Source organism: Artibeus jamaicensis, unplaced genomic scaffold, assembly GCF_021234435.1.
Source record: "Artibeus jamaicensis isolate MK-2021 breed Jamaican fruit bat unplaced genomic scaffold, CSHL_Jam_final contig_519, whole genome shotgun sequence".
Classification (NCBI taxonomy): Eukaryota; Metazoa; Chordata; class Mammalia; order Chiroptera; family Phyllostomidae; genus Artibeus; species Artibeus jamaicensis.
In genome coordinates, this window is record NW_026521871.1 from 44593893 (window position 1) to 44611892 (window position 18000).

Sequence of the window (18000 nt, forward strand, 5' to 3'; positions counted from 1 at the left end):
CAGAGAAAACACACAGAGGGGGACAGCGTGTGCTGGAGGAACTCTGACAGGGGTGGCAGTGCCTGAGAGAGGTGCCGGGGGTCAGCAGGAGAGGGCCTTGGCAACTCAAATAGGGGTCCTGCTGTCAGCGGTTTTGAATATTTTACTCGGAATTTAGAGCATGGTGTTGGCAGTGTTGTGCCAGAGAAAGTTTTTAAGAGGGGAATGATGTGATCACTTCTGGGGTTTAGAGAGGTGATCCGAGTGCTGCCTGAGTAACATCCATGAGTTTAAACCTAGTCTGTGATGGTGCTCGTGAGCTTCTCACAGGCAGAGTTTCCTGACGCCCCCTCCACGGTATTGAACCTGCGTCTCGGGGCCTGGGACCAGGCATTCTCAATTCTGAAAATGCTCTCTACGTGCGATTTCACTTATATGTGGAGTCTAATGAATGAACTGAACTGACAAGCAAAATAGAGACAGACTCAGAGATAGAGAGCGGGATGACCGCTAAGGGTGGGACAGGGTGGGGTGGGAGGTGAGGGAGTGGAGGGACTCAGCAAGAAGGGGAAAGGACTCATGGACACGGGCAACAGTGTGGTGGGGGTAGAGAGTATAAGGAGACTGAAGAGTAATGGGGAAAAAAATACAATTAAAAAACTCAAGGCCTGGCTGGTGTAGCTCAGTGGGTTGAGCACAGACCTGTGAAGCAAAGGGTCGCCAGTTCGATTCCTAGTCAGGGCACATGCCTGGGTTGTGGGCCAGGTCCCCAGTAGGGGACACATGAGAGGCAACCATACACTGATGTTTCTCCCTTGTTCCCCTTAAAAAAAAAAAAAAGAGCCCTGGCTGGTGTAGCTCAGTGGATTGAGTGCGGGCCTGCGAACCATACAATCGCGGTTCGATTCCCAGTCAGGGCACATGCCTGGGTTGCAGGCCGGTTCCCTGCAGGCCAGTTCCCAGCAGGGGATGCCCGAAGGCAACCAAACATTGATGCTTCTCTCCCTCTCTCCTTCCCCCCTTCCCCTCTAAAGATAAATAAATAAAATCTAAAAAAAAAAAAAAAAAAAAGAAAGAAAGAAATTAGAAAAATAAAATGTAGTTCTAATTTTCTCTTATATTAAAGAAAAATGCTCTCTAGGTGATTCTGATTAACTCACTTAGAAATCAGTAGTTTTATTTATGGTCAAAATATATTTAACTTTGGTTCACTTTGTTTCACCCTCTACAGACAGGTAATAACACCAACAAAGATGGATCTAATCATAAAGCTGAAAGTGGAGCTCTGATAGAAGCTGCAAAGTCAAAGATACACCAGGTGACATAAATTTTAAGAGAGGTTATGTATCTTGTACTTACCAAATGATGAAGAATGCTGTAGATCATTGAAGGCAGAAAGTCATTTAAGGCATGTATATTTATTTGGCTTTGAAGTATTGAAGTATTTGAAGTTTAGAAGCACATCTAATCCTTCTAAATATATTTTGCTAGATGATAGATAGATAATGCAGTATCATTTCTTTTATTTACTCTATAGAAGATTGAGAAACATGGTCTGGGAATGTATTAGGTGATAAAATCAGTTTGTGGAGTTTTAAAATTCACTACTCATTAGCCACGTACAGATAAGAATGGATAGGATTTTTGCTTGGAACTTCTGTATAAATTTTATTCTACCATGTTTTCAGTTTCTTAGAGTATATTCTGAGAGTACAGTAAAAATAGATTTAAGATCAATTTGAACTTGCTTTTTCAAGTAACTGGTTTAACTGTGTTGTGAGCAAACTGGGTTTAATTTCCTTAACGAGAAAGGAGGGCCCCTTCGGGCTGTGTGAGGCCCCCCGGTTCTCACACACCACCACTCTCCCTCTGGCAGTACAAGGTTAGAGCGCACATCCAAATGAAGTCTCTGAAAGCTTGCAAACGGGAGATCAAGTCCGTCATGAACACAGCTGGGAATGTGAGTTTTTTCTCGACTTTTTATTTCAGTTGTTGGCCTTCATGTTCTAAAGTGTTTTTATTCAGACAGTCTGTATTTGTCAGTTTAAGTCATTTATCTTAGTCTGTTGTAGCAGATTACACGGCCAGGTATAAGCCATGGTAGAGATTGTGAAGTAGTGGTCATACTGTATCTGCTACCGTTTAATGTAATGTGTTTCTCACTCAAAATTATAACAAGCATTTCCCCTCCGCATAGAGCCTTTCAAGCCATTTTAAATAACTACCCAGTATTCTGTGAGTGGTTTATCACAATTCACTTATACGCATTTTTATTAGACACTAGGGTTTTTTTTAGGTTATATTGAAAACATTTATGAAAGATTAACAGTCAAGTTGTAGCCCAAACCCGGCCCTTCCGAATGATCTTTAAAGGCTTGACAGTGCCTTCGACTTGACCTGTGCTAGAGTATTTCAGATACAATAATTACTCCTTCCTTCCACCCCCTTCACCCCAAACACCACTGAAAAATAATTTTTAAGACAGTGGTGAAAGGGACAGAATTGAAAACAATCTGGATGCTTTTAGAATAACCGTTAATTAAAAGTATGAAATCATGCCCTGGCCAGGTGTCTCAACTGGTTGGAGCATTGTCCTGTACACCAAAATGCTGCGGGTTCGATTCCCAGTCAAGGCACATACGTAGGTTGTGGGTTCAGTGCCTGGTCAGGGAGCACGTGGGAGACTACCAACCAGTGTTTCTCTCCCACATGTACATTTCTCTTTCTCCCTTTCCCTCCCTCTATAATAAATAACATGTATCCTCGGGTGAGAATATTTTTAAAAAATTATGGAATCATGAGGAGATATGGTTTGTAGTAGGAATAGTTCAGGAAAATTGATCTTAGAAAAATCTCAAGCAGGATACAAATTAGCCACTGGGCCGGTGGCTAGTGAAATCACCCAAGTGATTTTTGAGAACAGCTGTAGCCTCAACCTAAGAGGGGAATTACACTGTAAGTAGCCAGCCAGTCATCACAAAAGCTGTTTTTAGATTTAAAAAACAAACAAACAAACCCATGATCCCTGCCTTAAAGGATACCTTAGTCATAGGGAAGAAACAAAAGTTAAATAAATCACTGCAGTGCAGAGTAAGTTATACCTGAGGAGGGAGCACTTCGGGAGGAGAGACTGGTGTCTGTGACCGTGACTTAACTGCTTCATTTATGCCCTTGAACACATGCGGGCACAACAGTGTGGCTGTGATCTCACTGGGTCTAAAAACAAATTGTAACTTATATTTTCTTTGCAGTCTGCACCTTCTCTGTTTCTTAAAAGCAATTTTGAGTACCTAAGAGGCAATTACCGGAAAGCTGTGAAGCTATTAAATAGTTCAAACATCGCTGAACATCCAGGATTCATGAAAACAGGTAAAAGAAAACTGAAGTTTTTTACTTTCTTTCTGGCTTTTTCATACTTTGTTGCTTTTCCGCACTTTGTTGCTTTTCCGCACTTTGTTGCTGCCTCCCACCCCCTGCCAGACTGCTCTTCAGAATGAGTTTTGCTAATCTTTTAAACGCACATGTTTTATTCTATCTGCTGCAAAAAACTCTTGGACATTTACGAAGACACCTCACTGCTTTCACTTCTACTTTTATTCTACTTGTTCTTTCTTTCATCTGTTTCTATATAGCAGCTTAGAAATTATGTCCAGGAAATGAGGTCCTTGGTCTTTTTTTTTGTGAAGTAAGACCTTTTAAGGAAATGGGATTATAATGTTTTTACTTTTTCCTGTTCTCCCATAAAGGCAGTGAAAAATATGATTTCTTTGCATAAGTGACTGTAACAAAAATATTTCTATAAAGTTAAGAATCTAAAGAACTTGAAGCACGTGGTCATAAAGTAAAGGGGGGAATATTGGGGGAGGGGTCTGTGGGGTGCAGGGGAATGAAGGGGAGAAATAAAACTGTAATGGCATAATCAATAAAATATATTTTTTAAAAAGTTAAGATAATTACTGTTATCTATTCTTGCCTCTACCTAGAAAGTTTTAACAGATTGCTTGATATTAATGGTAAAATGTGTTGCTGTCAATTTCATGTCATTCCTGTTTTATGAGGAGGAAGGAGGAAAATCAGTTCATTCAAGATGAGGTTAGCCCTGATCAGTGTGCTCTGCCGGCCTGGCATCATCCACAGAGCCAAAGGTCACTGGTTCAATTCCTGATCAGGGCACACGCCTGGGTTGCAGGTTTGGTCCTTGGTTGGGGCGCGTGTGAGAGGCAGCCAAGTGATGTTTCGCTCTCACATTGATATTTCTCTCCCTCTCTTTTTCCCTCTCCTCTCCTCTTTCTAAAATATAAATAAATAAAATCTTTAAAAACAAAGAATGAGGTTAAACTGTTGAAAAGGTTTTGTGCCAAGTTTAAAATACAAAGGATGGCCCTGGCTAGTGTGGCTCAGTGGATTGAGCGCCAGTTCAGTCGCTGGTTCCATGCCCAGTCAGGGCACATGCCTGGGTCACGGGTTCGGTCCCTGGTTGGGAGCGTGTGTGAGAGGCAGCCAGCTGATGTTTCTCTCTCACACTGATGTTTCTCTCCCTCTCTCTCTCCCTCTCTTCTCCTCTCTCTGCGAATAAATAAATAACATCTTTAAAAAAAAATACAAAGGATGAATACATTTTTTCGACAATTCTATGCTATATATAGGCATAAAACATACATGCAAACTAAATACTTACACCGTCTCCCATCTCCTCCTCCAGTTCATTGGGGTCACAGAGGATGGAGAAAGGCAGTCTGTCCCATCGTAATTCTCTTGGAGATCCATTTGTTCTGAGAACCCATGTCTAAGTCTGTTAAATCTTAATTTTTGATATTTTTATTGTCATGGCTCTCCCCCAGGGCCCATTAACACTCAATTAATGAAATGATCTCTCAGAGAAACCAGGTAATATGCTTTGGGGAAACTTTGCTTAGGATGGTCTTGACACAGTGTTCAAAGTAGGTGCCAGTAGTCTCTAAGACGGAGTTGGGATTGGGGCATGTTGTTGACTGACTGGTCGACGGTTACCACAACTTTTTAAAATTATGCTTATTTCTTTTGGGGAGTTGGGAAGGGAGGGGAACATTGATGTGCAAGAGAAACATCAATCGGTTGCCTCCTGCACGCCCCCAACCCGGAGCCCGGCCTGCAACCTAGGCAGGCACCCTGACCAGGAATTGAACTGGCAGCCCTTCAGTTCACAGAACAACGCTCAGCCCACTGAGCCACACCAGCCAAGGAAACAGTTACCATAATTTAATGGAAAGATTTTTATATAATACTTGTATGTTTTACATATTTGTTTTTTCATAATTATTAATTTGAACATTTTAATTTACTTCCCATATATAAAAATGTTGACAATACCACTACCCAGAAGCAGTCTCCTTTAAACATTTTAGTGTGTGTCCTTTTTTTCCTAAGCCGTTTTTCTCTTTTTTATATATAACCATTGCTTAATTATATTTATTTTTATTTGTATTATATTTTATTGATTATGCTATTACAGTTGTCCTGATATTTTCCCCCTTTGTCTCCTTCCACCAGCAACCCCCACCCCCTCAGGCAATTCCCCACCATTGATCATGTCCTTGGGTCATGCATATAAGTCCTTCGGCTACTCCACTTCCTATACTTTACATCCCGTGGCTATTCTGTAACTACCTATTCGCACTGATTAATCCTCTCACCTCTTCACCCATTCTCCCTAACCTTCTCCCATCTGGCACCCATCAAGATGCTCTCCATATCCATGATCCTGTCGCTGTTCTTGTTTGCTTAGTTTGATTTTTATAGTTTCAAATTTAGTATCAACAATTTTTAGATTGTTGATAGATATGTATTTATTGCCATTTTATTCATAGTTTTGATCTTCTTTTTCTTAAATAAGTCCCTTTTACATTTCATATAATAATGGTTTGGTGATGATGAACTCCCTTAGTTTTTATCTACCCCTTTGATTCCAAATGATAGCTTTGCTGAGTACAGCAGTCTTGGCTGTAGCTCCCTACTTTTCATGACTTTGAATATTTCTTGCCAATCACCTCTAGCCTGCAAAGTTTCTTCTGAGAAGTCAGCTGACAGTCTTATGGGTACTTCCCTGCAGGTAACTAATTTCTTTTGCTGCTTTTAAGATTCTCTCTTTATTTTTAACCCTTGGCATTTTAATTATGATGTCTCTTGGGGTGGGTCTCTTTGTATCTATGTTGTTTGGGACTCTGTGCTTCCTGGACTTGCTTGTCTATTTCCTTCACCATATTGTCTATTTCCTTCACCAATAGGGAAGTTTTTTATTATTCTTATAAATAGATTTTCAATTTCTTGCTCTTTTCTCATTCTGGCACCCCAGTGATGCAAGTGACCTCTGGGTCACTTGATATTATCCCAGAGGCTGCTTATACTATCCTCATTTTGGAGGATTCATTTTTTCTTCTTGTTTTGATTGGTTGGGTTTTTTTTGTTTGTTTGTTTCCCTTATGTTCTAAGTCATGGAGTTGATTCTTGGCTTCATCCACTCTACTGTTGTTTACCTATAAATTGTTCTTTATTTCAATTAGTATATCATTTGTTTCTGACTGGGTCTTTTTTATTCTGTTGAGATCCTCACCAAGTTCCTTGAGCATCCTTATAACCAGTGGTAGAACTCTGCATCTGATAGATTCCTTATCTCCCTTTTGTTTAGCTCTTTTTCCAGAGTCTTGATGTGTTCTTTCATTTGGGCCATGTTTCTTTGTCTCCTCATTTTGGCAGCCTGCCTATGTTTGTTTCTAAGTATTAGGCAGAGCTGCTTTGACTCCTTGTCTTGGTGGCGTGGCCTAAAGTAGTAGACATTCCGTAAGGTCCAGTGTCACAGCCTCCCCTATTACAAAGCTGGGTACTGGAGGTGTACCCTTCACGTGGACTGAGTACACCTTCTGAAACTGGAGAAGACACTGGAGTTCAGGCTGCGTATCACTACCAAATTCAATAAGCAGAGACAGGGATTGAATCTTTATGGGAGCTTTATTCATATGGCCAGCAATCTGAGAAGATGGTGGGTTCATACCCAAACAGACCATCTTAAATTGGCCTTTTTAATGAGGAGAACGAAGTGTAGGTAAGGAATTTGGAATTCAGGTGAATGTTAATTGGATTAAAAAAGAAACAACTTCAGCCTCTCACCCTGGACAGAGGTCTTAAGCTGTGCCCCAGGCAGTGGTCTCCAGCTGTGTCCTGGGCAGTGGTCATCTCACCCTGGAGTACAGTGGTCTCCAGTATCATCTTGAATTACTTGCAGTCCAAAGTAATGAGGAACAAAGGTGGAACAAAGGTGGAACTACTTACAGTCTCCTGGAGTCAGGGTTGGTCATACCTTGAGTTCCTGGAAGAAAAGCTTTTACATGCATTGATTACTATGCTTATTAGCTAGTACTTAAACTAAAATTTTCCAACTCTTAAGTCCCATGTCACTCACTCGTGTAGTTGAACCTTGGTTGCTGTTGGCAGATCAATGGGAGGGATTTACCCAGGCCAGTCAGCTGTGAGGACTGCCTGTGATGACCACTGACCACCACCCTCTACCCTCTTTGGAGTATCAGCTGTGCAGGGTCACGGTGGTGATGTTCTGACATGGTCTCCAGCTGCCCACTGGGTGTGCAGACCCTGGGGTTTCCCAGGTGGTGCAGGCCAGGGTCAGCCCCCACCTGTGTTTTGCCCTGGCCACCCTGCCTGAGCTATAAAGCAATATGAGATGGCTGCTACTTGTGCTGGACTTGGTGATTCCCTGGTGAAGCCAAGCTGTGAGTCTAGGCTGGCTGCTGCTAGTGCTGGGCCTGAGGCTCACTGAGGCAGGCTGTTGTTTGTTTGAGAGGATTTAGTGAAGCATAAGCTACCACCAGCTATTCCTATGGAAAAGCAGTTTGGGTGGGGCAGCTCTCCAGATCTCCAGGGCAGAGCAAACAGTGTCAGCCAAGTTGATGGAGTCTCAGATGTGGCACCAGCTTGCTGGCTTTGTGTGGGAAGGGTTTAGAAAAGGGACAATGGCCTCTGCTCGTCTTGAGGCCAGACACTTCAGTTCTTCCCTGTGTGCCACTGGTGCCTTTCAAGCTGCTGCCCCTGTGCTGGAGCTCAGAGGGAGGGAGTCTGTGTAGGTGAGTCTGTGTGTGAGTTCAGAGGAACTGCTTGGGGCTCCAGCATTTTCTTTCCCTGACTCAATCCCCACTGGTTTTTGCAGCCAGAAGTTGTGAGGACTTATCTTCCTGGCACTGGAACCTGGGGCTGGGGGGGCCTGGTGTGGGTTTTGACTCCTTCCCTAATTTTAATCCATCACATGTGGGCGAGGGACCAGCCTGTTCTGCATCCACGCCCCTCTTACCAGTCTGCATGGATGTGGTTTCTCTAATTCTGTAATTGTCAGACTTCCATTCAGTGCAATTTCTGACAGTTCTGAGTGATGGTTCTATATTTTAGTTGTGATTTTGATGTGGTTGTGGGAGGAAGCAAGGCCTGACTGTTTATGCTACTAACTTGTCTGGAAGTCCCCTAATTTTAAACCATTTCAAAAACTAACCTTTAGTTTTTAGTTCTAAGCATCGAATATCCTGATTGTTAATTTCACCAATCTAGTCAGGCATTTTATATCACTGAGGAAAGGTGGGCTGTCAGTAAATAGCTTTAGAAAGATTGGGAGGCCATTTAGAAAAAGGAAACTAAAGCTTGGATTGCTTCTATTAATTGCACAAAAATAAAATCCAGAGAGATGAAGGATTAAAATGTGAAAACAAAATCATCAAAGCAATACAAGGAAACTTGGATGAATATATTAATTTTGTGGTGGAGGAACCTTGATTAAACATTATGCAAAATCCAAGAACCATAGTAGTTACAAAAGATTATTAAATCTGACCACATAAAAATATAAAAACTTTTTATGATTAAAAGCATAAACACACATACACTGGACTAAGTCACAAGACAGATGATAAACTGGCAGTAGGGGGAATATTGGAAACAGATGCACAGAAGGTTTCTATAACAGGTAACCAACAGAAAAACATCTGTAACCAAATTTAAAAAACAGGTCAAAAACAGGAAGAGGCAGTGTTCAGGGCAAGAAACACAAATGCCAACAGGAGAAAATAGATGCTCAGCCCCTGCGATGTTTAAAGTGTGAACCAAAACAACGGTGGTGGTTGCAGTTTAACGGGCAAATCTAGGACGTGCTTTATGTACTCATTTAATATGTTTTGACTGTTTCCATATATACTCGCTTCATTCTTTCCAGTTTCTGCATAGTATTTTGCCTTGTGGATATAATACATATATGTTAATTTACCAATAAATATTTTGGTTTTTTTTTTTGCATTTTTTGTATCTGTTGCCTATAATAATTAAAAATTAGGAAAAACTAAACAGGCTAATTAAATCACTATGCAGTTTTGACTTGTCACCTTTAATAAGAGAGATTTTGAAAGGGAGTTTACCAGATTTTCAGATATTCTCTAAATTTCAGATGCCTTCCTTGTAAACTGTTCTGCAGGGACTGTGTGAAGTTGCATAGAGTTAACTTGCGTTGGGTAAGCCTGGTTCTTACGCGATACGCATCAACAGTGAAATTTGTGGACAAATGTATTTGTGTTTTTCGTAGGTGAATGCTTGCGATGTATGTTCTGGAATAATCTTGGTTGCATCCACTTTGCCATGAGCAAGCACAATCTGGGGATTTTCTACTTTAAAAAAGCTCTCCAGGAGAATGACAATGTCTGTGCACAGCTCAGTGCTGGCAGCACCGACCCAGGTATGCCCTCTGCTGGGGACAGCTTATGTTCTACTACTGCTTGAGAAAAGTGTAATTTAAAGAGCAAGCATCTCACCCAGCTGGTGGGGCTCAGTGGGTTGAGCACCGGCCTGTGAACCAAAAGATGGCCAGTTCAATTCCCAGTCAGGGCCCGGGCCTGGCTTGCAGTTTCAGGCACTGATGTGTGCAGGAGGCAGCCGATTGATGTCTCTCTCACACATCGATGCTTCTTTCCTTCTTTCTCCCTCCCCCCCGCCCCCAGAAATGTATAAATAAAGTCTTAAAGAAAGGGGCATTCGTCTGGTCAAAATGCAGGCCCTGTGCATTTACAGTTAACTCGGAGCCTGTCCAACAGGTTTGGGAATTTTTAGTAGATGTTGCTACTTCGAATACATAGCAGGGGGTTAAGAGTAATTATCAAAGACATTTAAATTCACTTTTTCATGGATTTGAAAATGAATAATCTCATATGGTAATGTTGAAAACCAAGTATTTTGTTAAGATTTCTTGACTGTGCCAGACTTAGTGTTGTTAGAGTGTCTTCTCAGGTCTCACTAATGGCACCACCTAGCAATCTTTAAGCAATTTTTTAAAAAATATTTTATTTGTTTATCTTTAGAGGGGAAGGGAAGGAGAGAAGGAGGGAAACATCAATGTATGGTTGCCTTTCATGCATCCCCTGCTGGGAAGTGGCCCACAGGGAACCCGTCTGCAACCTAGGCATGTGCCCTGACTGGGAATCTTTAAGCAATTTTTGAAATGTATTCCTTCAATGTTCATATTATATAGATCCTTGATTTGAAATGCTTAAAATCAAAACAGTTATTTAGCTTTGTAAAACATTCATTAAAACTATTAATTGATTAAAAAAAATGTATCTAAAGTCACCAGTAATCTTATTTTATTATGGATTGTGAAACTTTGAATATTTTTGTTTAAGATTATTTATTTTTAGATAGAGGGCAAGTGGGAAAGAGAGGGAGAGAAACATTAATGTGTGGTTGCCTCTCTCATGCCCCCCACTGGGGACCTGGCCTGCAACCCAGGCATGTGCCCTGACTGGGAATCAGACCAGCAGCCCTCCGGTTCACAGGCTGGCGCTCGGTCCACTGAGCCACACCAGCCAGGGCTACTTACAGACTTTAAAACGTAGCAAGTGGGTCCTGTCTCTTCTCTTTGCCTTCCTGGAACATTGTTACCTGAGAAGTTTCTCATTTGTTGGCAGCGCAGACAACTGAGATGACAAGAATATTTAGGGGGCTGGTTAGGGCTGGAGATAATCACTGGGGAGAGCTATGACACGTCACATCGGGGTCATTGGCATTAAACAGTAGTGTTTAAGTACTCAATGGAATAGATGTTTTCAGTGTAACATTTAAATCTGATGATGTCTTCTCATCTAATTTTTGTCACTAGGCAAAAAGTTCTCAGGAAGACCCATGTGCACGCTGCTAACCAATAAGAGGTACGAGTTGCTCTACAACTGTGGCATTCAGCTGCTTCACATCGGAAGGCCTCTTGCTGCCTTCGAGTGCCTCATCGAAGCTGTTCAGGTTTATCATGCCAATCCCCGCCTCTGGCTTCGGCTGGCCGAATGCTGCATTGCTGCCAATAAGGGGGTGAGTGCTGCCTGGGTATCGTTTCAAACCCATGCCCTACACCCCCCCATCACCAGCCCTCCCCCCTGTTGCATGGAAAGCAAAAGATACTTGGGAACCTATAAGACCTTATCCCCGTTTTAACTCTTAGGACATTTAGAAAAGATAGTCTTCTGTTCTTAAACAGCTGGACAGAAAAATGCAGTTTTCATAAAGTCAGCTGTTAACATTCTGTTGTTGGTAAGTGTGGCAACTGGTATCAGCAGCCCCATGAAAGACTTGAAGCCCGTAGAAGTCACACCTGTTGTAACAGACGGGCTAGCTGCCGGGGCAGGGGCTGTGCCATCTGCGGGCGTGGGATGGTGCACGTGCACCTCGCGGTTACGAGGAAGACTGGTGTGACCTAGGCATGGGAGGTAATCTAGGCAATGGTGTGAATTCCATTGCGCTTCTCCTGGTACAGGACAGTCTTCTTCCGGATGACTGTCAAATGGGCTGACAAACAATTCTAGACAAAATTTATACTTTTACTTTTAAATAAAAGTGTTCTCCATTTTCTTTGACCCATTGATAAACTTGAGTGTTGGAGGCCATTCTCCTGCACAGTGAATGGAAACCAGGGAGTCACACTTCCTGCGAGTAGACACATGCATTAAGGTTTAATGTTTTCTTTCCAATGACTTATTTTTAGAAATAGTGCTTTTTAGAATTGTCTTTGTTCTGTGGATTATGACCCCTTTCATCTTCTTGTAGAAATTTTAAAATTTGTAATAAAGAAGACTTAGTTGCCATCACTTGATCGATACCAGAACACTCATAGTCTGTCCTAATAATAGGTTTGCCTTAAATATTTATCTGTCTTTGTGTATGTTTCTCCTCCTTTTAAAAACGATTTGAAGTGACCTAAAAGATAGTGAAAACAACCCCCAAATGCTCTCAAATTGAGAAAACAAAATCTCAAGAGCAGCAACAATAAACTCCAAAGAAAATTCTATCAAATTTCTTTCATTTAGTCAGGACAGAGGAGATGCTGAATGAAGGAGTTTGTACCCTCAGAAAGAAATTTATTTTTGAATAAAATCAACCAACTTGTTAAATTGATGCTGCTAAGGAGATCGTTTTGTCCTGTTTACTTGGCAGAAGTAGGGCTTATGTTTAGGTGGGTCGTGTATAATACATGAGAAAAGTCTGCTGAACAACATCATAAGACTCAGTTGTGAGGAGAGTATTTAACCAATATAAGAGAAGGCTTTAGCCCTGGCTGGTGTAGCTCAGTGGATTGAGTGCGGGCCTGCGAACCAGACAATCGCGGTTCGATTCCCAGTCAGGGCACATACCTGGGTTGCAGGCCAGTTCCCTGCAGGCCAGTTCCCAGCAGGGGATGCATGAAAGGCAACCATACATTGATGTTTCTCTCCCTCTTTCCTTCCCTTCCCCTCTAAAGATAAATAAATAAAATCTTTAAAAAAAAAAAAAAAGAGAAGGCTTTAAAATAAAAATGAAGTACATCACTACTTAGTTTTCTGAAAATGTACCATTTTTTCTGAGTTCTGAGATTCAGATTTGTTAATGTTATTACTGCCAAGGCATTATAAAATAATATTTTAATCACATATGATTCTTTAAGACTGATCTGGCACGTTTTCTGGCTGTTGGTGTATTGTTAAAAGTATGGTTTATTATCCTGGTGTTTTAGGCCCCTTCCATCATGGTTTTCATCTGTTGCATCTCCAGATCTAGCCAGATGATCAGCTTGTATGTTGTATGCATGGCCTTAAGGATCAGGGAAGAGAGCGTGGGTGAATCATTATAAATGTATCACCATCACTAGGAGAAGAAGTCGGAATGGGAGTCCTTCCTTCCAATAATGGCTCAAAACAGCCACTTTTTCTTTTCATTCATAGTGCTTAACACAAATTTGTTCAAATTAGAGCAGTGAAGCATTATGTACTGTTTTCTTTTTAAAGTGATTGTACAGTGAATCCTTGTTTTATTAAAAGTCATACTGAGGCACAGCTGTAACACAGTTACATTAGGGAGCACTAGGGAGCAATGCAGAAACACTGTTTAGAGAAGGACTTTTCTTTGCAGGGCAGAGTTGATCTGTGCAAGTTCCTGTGGGTTGGCTCCGTTTTGTGCCCGTTACAAATCTGGATGAATTTGTAAAATGACTAGTTGGGATTCCACCTGCAAGTGAATCAGAGGCAGAGTGAAGGAGGAAGACAAATGAAATTGGTCCCTAACTCCTGTAATGAGATGATGTATCTTAGTGAAATACCCTATATTTATTGATTTGAGAGAGAAAAAGAGAAACATGAATTTGTTCCACTTATTTTTCCATTCATTGTTTGATTTTTGTACGTTCCCTGACCAGGGATCAAACCTGTAACCTTGGCATATTGGGACGGCACTCTAATCCACTGAGCTCTCCAGCAGGGCTTAGTATATTTTAATATATATTTTATATGTACAGATACATATGTGCAAGTAGCTTTTACCACTTTGATTTTAATGTTTACAGGGTCTTAGCATTTTAATTTACTGGAAGGCAAGAATTATGACATATGTAGCTTATTAAAGTTTATATGTTGTTGACAATTTAATTAATACATACTTTCAATTAGGAAGGAAAAATTCACTTTAGAACGCAGAGCTGCCTCCCTTTTCTTTTTCACTGTGTTTATGTGAAACCTCTTTACTCTGATTTAAAGTGCCATTAATATGCAGCATGGTACCTGAGGGGCTGAATATTCTAAATAAATCGTTCTAAATACATGCTCAAGTCATTCTTAAACTGCCTTTTTCCCTCCGAATTACCTCAAACTTCATATTAACTAAAATATAGCATATGTCAAAGACTTCCAGCCCCATGTACTCTTTTCTTCAATACTGAACTTATTTCCTTTCTCACCCAAAACGCCACACTGGTGCATGGTTAAGAGCTGTATTGAGTAACTGGTAAGGTGTTAGATCATTTTCCATACCCTGTTTCACAATTCCACTAAGTTAATTGGAAATCATTTGTATTTTGTAGACTTCTGAACAAGAAACTAAAGGCCTTCCCAGTAAAAAGGGAATTGTGCAGTCTATCGTTGGCCAAGGCTACCATCGTAAGATAGTCCTGGCGTCCCAGTCCATACAGAACACTGTGTACAAGTAAGTACTCCGCGGAGAGAAGGGGGCTCATTATTTCATAGGTGAAGCTACCTCGGAGCCAGGTTTTATGGCTACTTCAGAATAGGTCCGTGGTGAATATTACCCGACACTTGAGTTTGGCTTATTGCATAACATGGGTGCTGGAATGGCCTCCGAAAGCCTGGTCTGGTCAGAGCCATTATCCAGAATGTCCAGAAGAGGGCGTCTTCATGTTTCCTTTTCATGGTTTATCACCGGTAACTTCTCCTTTAAGTATTTTCTTCTAGTCCCTGAAGCTAATTCTTTCTATTAGGAGAAAAAAGAACTGATATGTAAAGCATCCAAAGCATCATAAATCTGTCAAATGTAAGAACCTTTAGTGAACAACTTAAATACAAACATCTTTATCTTGTATAAAGATTGCAATTTGGTGTTGTATTTCTAAAGTAAGTAGGCTTTGTAAAAAATTCACTGCTTCCCCACCCTCCAACCCCTACCAAAATAAAAGTTTTCTCAAAGTTTTTAAGTAGTCCCTGGCTGGTGTAGCTCAGTGGATTGAGCACGGGCCTATGAACCACATGATCACGGTTTGATTCCCAGTCAGGGCACATGCCTGGGTTGCAGGACAGTTCCCAGTAGGGGACTCATGAGAGGCAACCATACATTGATATTTCTCTCCCTCTTTCCTTCCCTTCCCCTCTAAAGATAAATAAATAAAATCTTTTGTAAGTTTTTAAATAGTATTTGACACTTGGTTTTTTGGTCTTGATTCAACTATAATGCAGTTTTTTTTTTTTAAGGACTTTATTAACATATCACTTTCCTACGATTTCAAAATTGTTACTAATTTTCACATTTATGTATCTTCAAAATAAAACTGACTCAGTTTTATATATCAAAGCAAAGAAAGTTATATAAAATCTCAACAAAATTATAGGGCAACAGATGATGCTGCTTTTTCAAAACTTTTTTTTAAAAGTCATTTTCAGCTGGTGTGCCTCAGTGGATGGAGGGCGGGACAGGTTCGATTCCTGGTCAGGGCATGTGCCTGGGTTGCGGACCAGGTCCCCTGTTGGGGAGGTGTGAGAGGCAGCTAATGGACGTCACACATCAGTGTTTCTCTCCCTTCTTTCCCTTCTCTCTAAAAATAAATAAATCTTTTTTAAGTCATTTTCAAAAGTAAGTGTCAAATGTGAACATCTTTCTTCCCATTTCCAGTTCTTATTATCCGTATCTAGATGTCACTTCCTGGTCTGTAGCTCCTCTGATGCATTAACAATGATGTGTGTAATGTGTATACTTGTGATCTATCCTTTTTGCACCTTACATATACTATTTAGAATTTGGATTTTTAGCATTCTCTTATAACTGCTTATATGAAATTTTCTACCTATCACAGAGCAAAGTTTTCATTTACCATTATATTGGTTTTATTTCTGATCATGGAGCAGTATTATTTCTTTTTATCTTGTTTACTTAGCTGATTTGGTTTTGTTCTTTTCAGTGACGGGCAGTCTTCAGCCATTCCTGTTGCCAGTATGGAGTTCGCAGCCATTTGTCTCAGAAACGCCTTGCTGCTGTTACCTGAGGAACAGCAAGATCCGAAGCAGGAAAATGGGTCTAAAAACAGTAATCAGTTAGGGGGGAACCCGGAGAGCAGCGAAAGCAGTGAAACTTGCAGGTATTCTGACCCCTCTGAGCCCCTCCGGACTGCACTAGTAGGTTGGGTGCACTCCCAGTCTGCAGCCTGAGTTTCCAAAATGCTCTATTTTGAACAATAAGAAAGGAAAGTATGAATGTTTACATATTTCTGGAAGAGAAAAACAGGCGCAGACTAAGTCAGGAGAGAACCTTGAAAGAGAAAAGTGGAAAGTAACAGCTTTTTAGTAACAGGAAGAGTAGTTGCAAGAAATCCTGTTGCAGAAGAAACAGTATTTTTTTACTTTTATTAAAATAAGTACTTAAATCCTAAACCTATGCCAATCCATAAAAATTGGGAAAGCTTCTTTAGTAATAAATCAACACCTTTTTATATAGTGTTTTTCTTTACACATGGCACTTCAAACTCAAGTCTCCCAGTGTTTTTTCTTAATTATAATAGAAATCAGTGTGTAATGTAGAAAATCTGAAACAAAGTTGTAGGATTTTTTTCCTCCATAAAGGGGTTACATTCAGCCATAGCTGATAAAATGCCATCACAAGAATGAGGAATGTATGAAAATATTGGAGTGCTTTTCTTTGTAGGGGGGATACTGTTCTCATTTAGAGGCTTGTAAAAGCGGCATTGTGTGTTGGGGAAGAGACACCAACATGCAGTGTAGTTTTAACATGTGAGTGATACCGAGTTATAAGCATATTTCATTGTTTTGGCTCTTTCACACTTTGTCTCAAAAAATTACATGGGAATGAGGACAGAGAAACAAAGTTGAGCATTTGGTAATAAGTTTGTTTGTTGCTCTTCATAATTGAGAGTCCATCTTTATTTTAGCAGTAAAAGCCATGATGGTGATAAATTCATTCCAGCTCCACCTTCTTCTCCGTTAAGAAAACAGGAATTAGAGAACTTAAAGTGAGTATCTAAACAAAATTACTATTGCATTTATTGAAATAGCACATTGTTTTTAATCTCCCGTATTCTCTTCATATTATGAATTACACGGGTGGAATGCCAGATGTGAAGCCAGCCTTTCAAGCTTGTGACAGATACTACTGATCAGAATGTATTATCTCTTTTATAAAATGTTGGATTCAGGTTGCTAATATTTTGTTAGGAATATTTGCTTCTACAATATGTTCACAAGGAAAAGGTTGGTTCATGCTTTTCTTCCCTTGTAGTATCTTTGGTCGTTTCAGTTCCAGGGTTGTGATGAACATACAAATGGGTTGGGAGGTGCGTCTTCCCTCCTCCGTTTTCTTGAAGACTTTGTATCAGATAAATGTTACTTCTTGCTCACACGTTTGGTAGTAAAGTTCACCAGTGAAACCATGGGGCCTAGGGTTTTCTCTGTGGGGAGTGTTTGATAATTAATTAAAATTCTTCAATAGATGAGTGCTATTCACATTCTCTACTTCATCTGTGTCAGTTTGGGTAGGTTATATTTTTGTCTATATACATTCTAAGCCCCATTATTATTACTTTGAACATTTTAAGCCTTGAATTGTCTTTATCTCATCTTTATTCTTGAAGGCTCTTCTTTTCGCAGAACACAGAAGTCCAGGTTGGTGGTAGGATTTTTTCCTCCTTCCAGTACGATCAGTCTGCTCTTTCAGGACGTCACCGTACTGTCTTCTGGCCCCCATTGTCTCTGATTAGAAGTTCAGTCTTTGCACGTAGGTGATATTTCCCCTCTGTCAGGATAGATCGTCTCTCTCTGTTTCCCAGCAGCAGTTAGGTTATGTGACTGACTAAGTCTGATTTGGTTTGTTTTTAGTCTTGCTTGGGGTTAGCTCGAGTGATAAGAGTACAGTTAAAATGGCATATAATGGTACTGCAGTACAGTTATATACTGCAGGTAGCATTGTAAGTTGACG

The 18000-nt window shown here is 40.6% G+C and overlaps 1 protein-coding gene across 3 annotated transcripts in view; it reads left to right on the forward strand.

Annotated features, from left to right (window-relative positions):
- Positions 1–18000, forward strand: part of CNOT10 (CCR4-NOT transcription complex subunit 10) — a 62762-nt gene that overhangs the window by 22913 nt on the left and 21849 nt on the right. For 2 of the 3 annotated variants that reach the window (XM_053669350.1, XM_053669352.1), the window contains 8 exons: positions 1211–1297; positions 1856–1939; positions 3231–3348; positions 9587–9736; positions 11153–11355; positions 14369–14490; positions 15974–16150; positions 16958–17038. In XM_053669350.1, coding sequence (XP_053525325.1) covers positions 1211–1297; positions 1856–1939; positions 3231–3348; positions 9587–9736; positions 11153–11355; positions 14369–14490; positions 15974–16150; positions 16958–17038 — 1022 coding nt within the window. The remainder of the gene's footprint in view (positions 1–1210; positions 1298–1855; positions 1940–3230; positions 3349–9586; positions 9737–11152; positions 11356–14368; positions 14491–15973; positions 16151–16957; positions 17039–18000) is intronic. The other variant, XM_053669351.1, reaches the window with a different exon arrangement.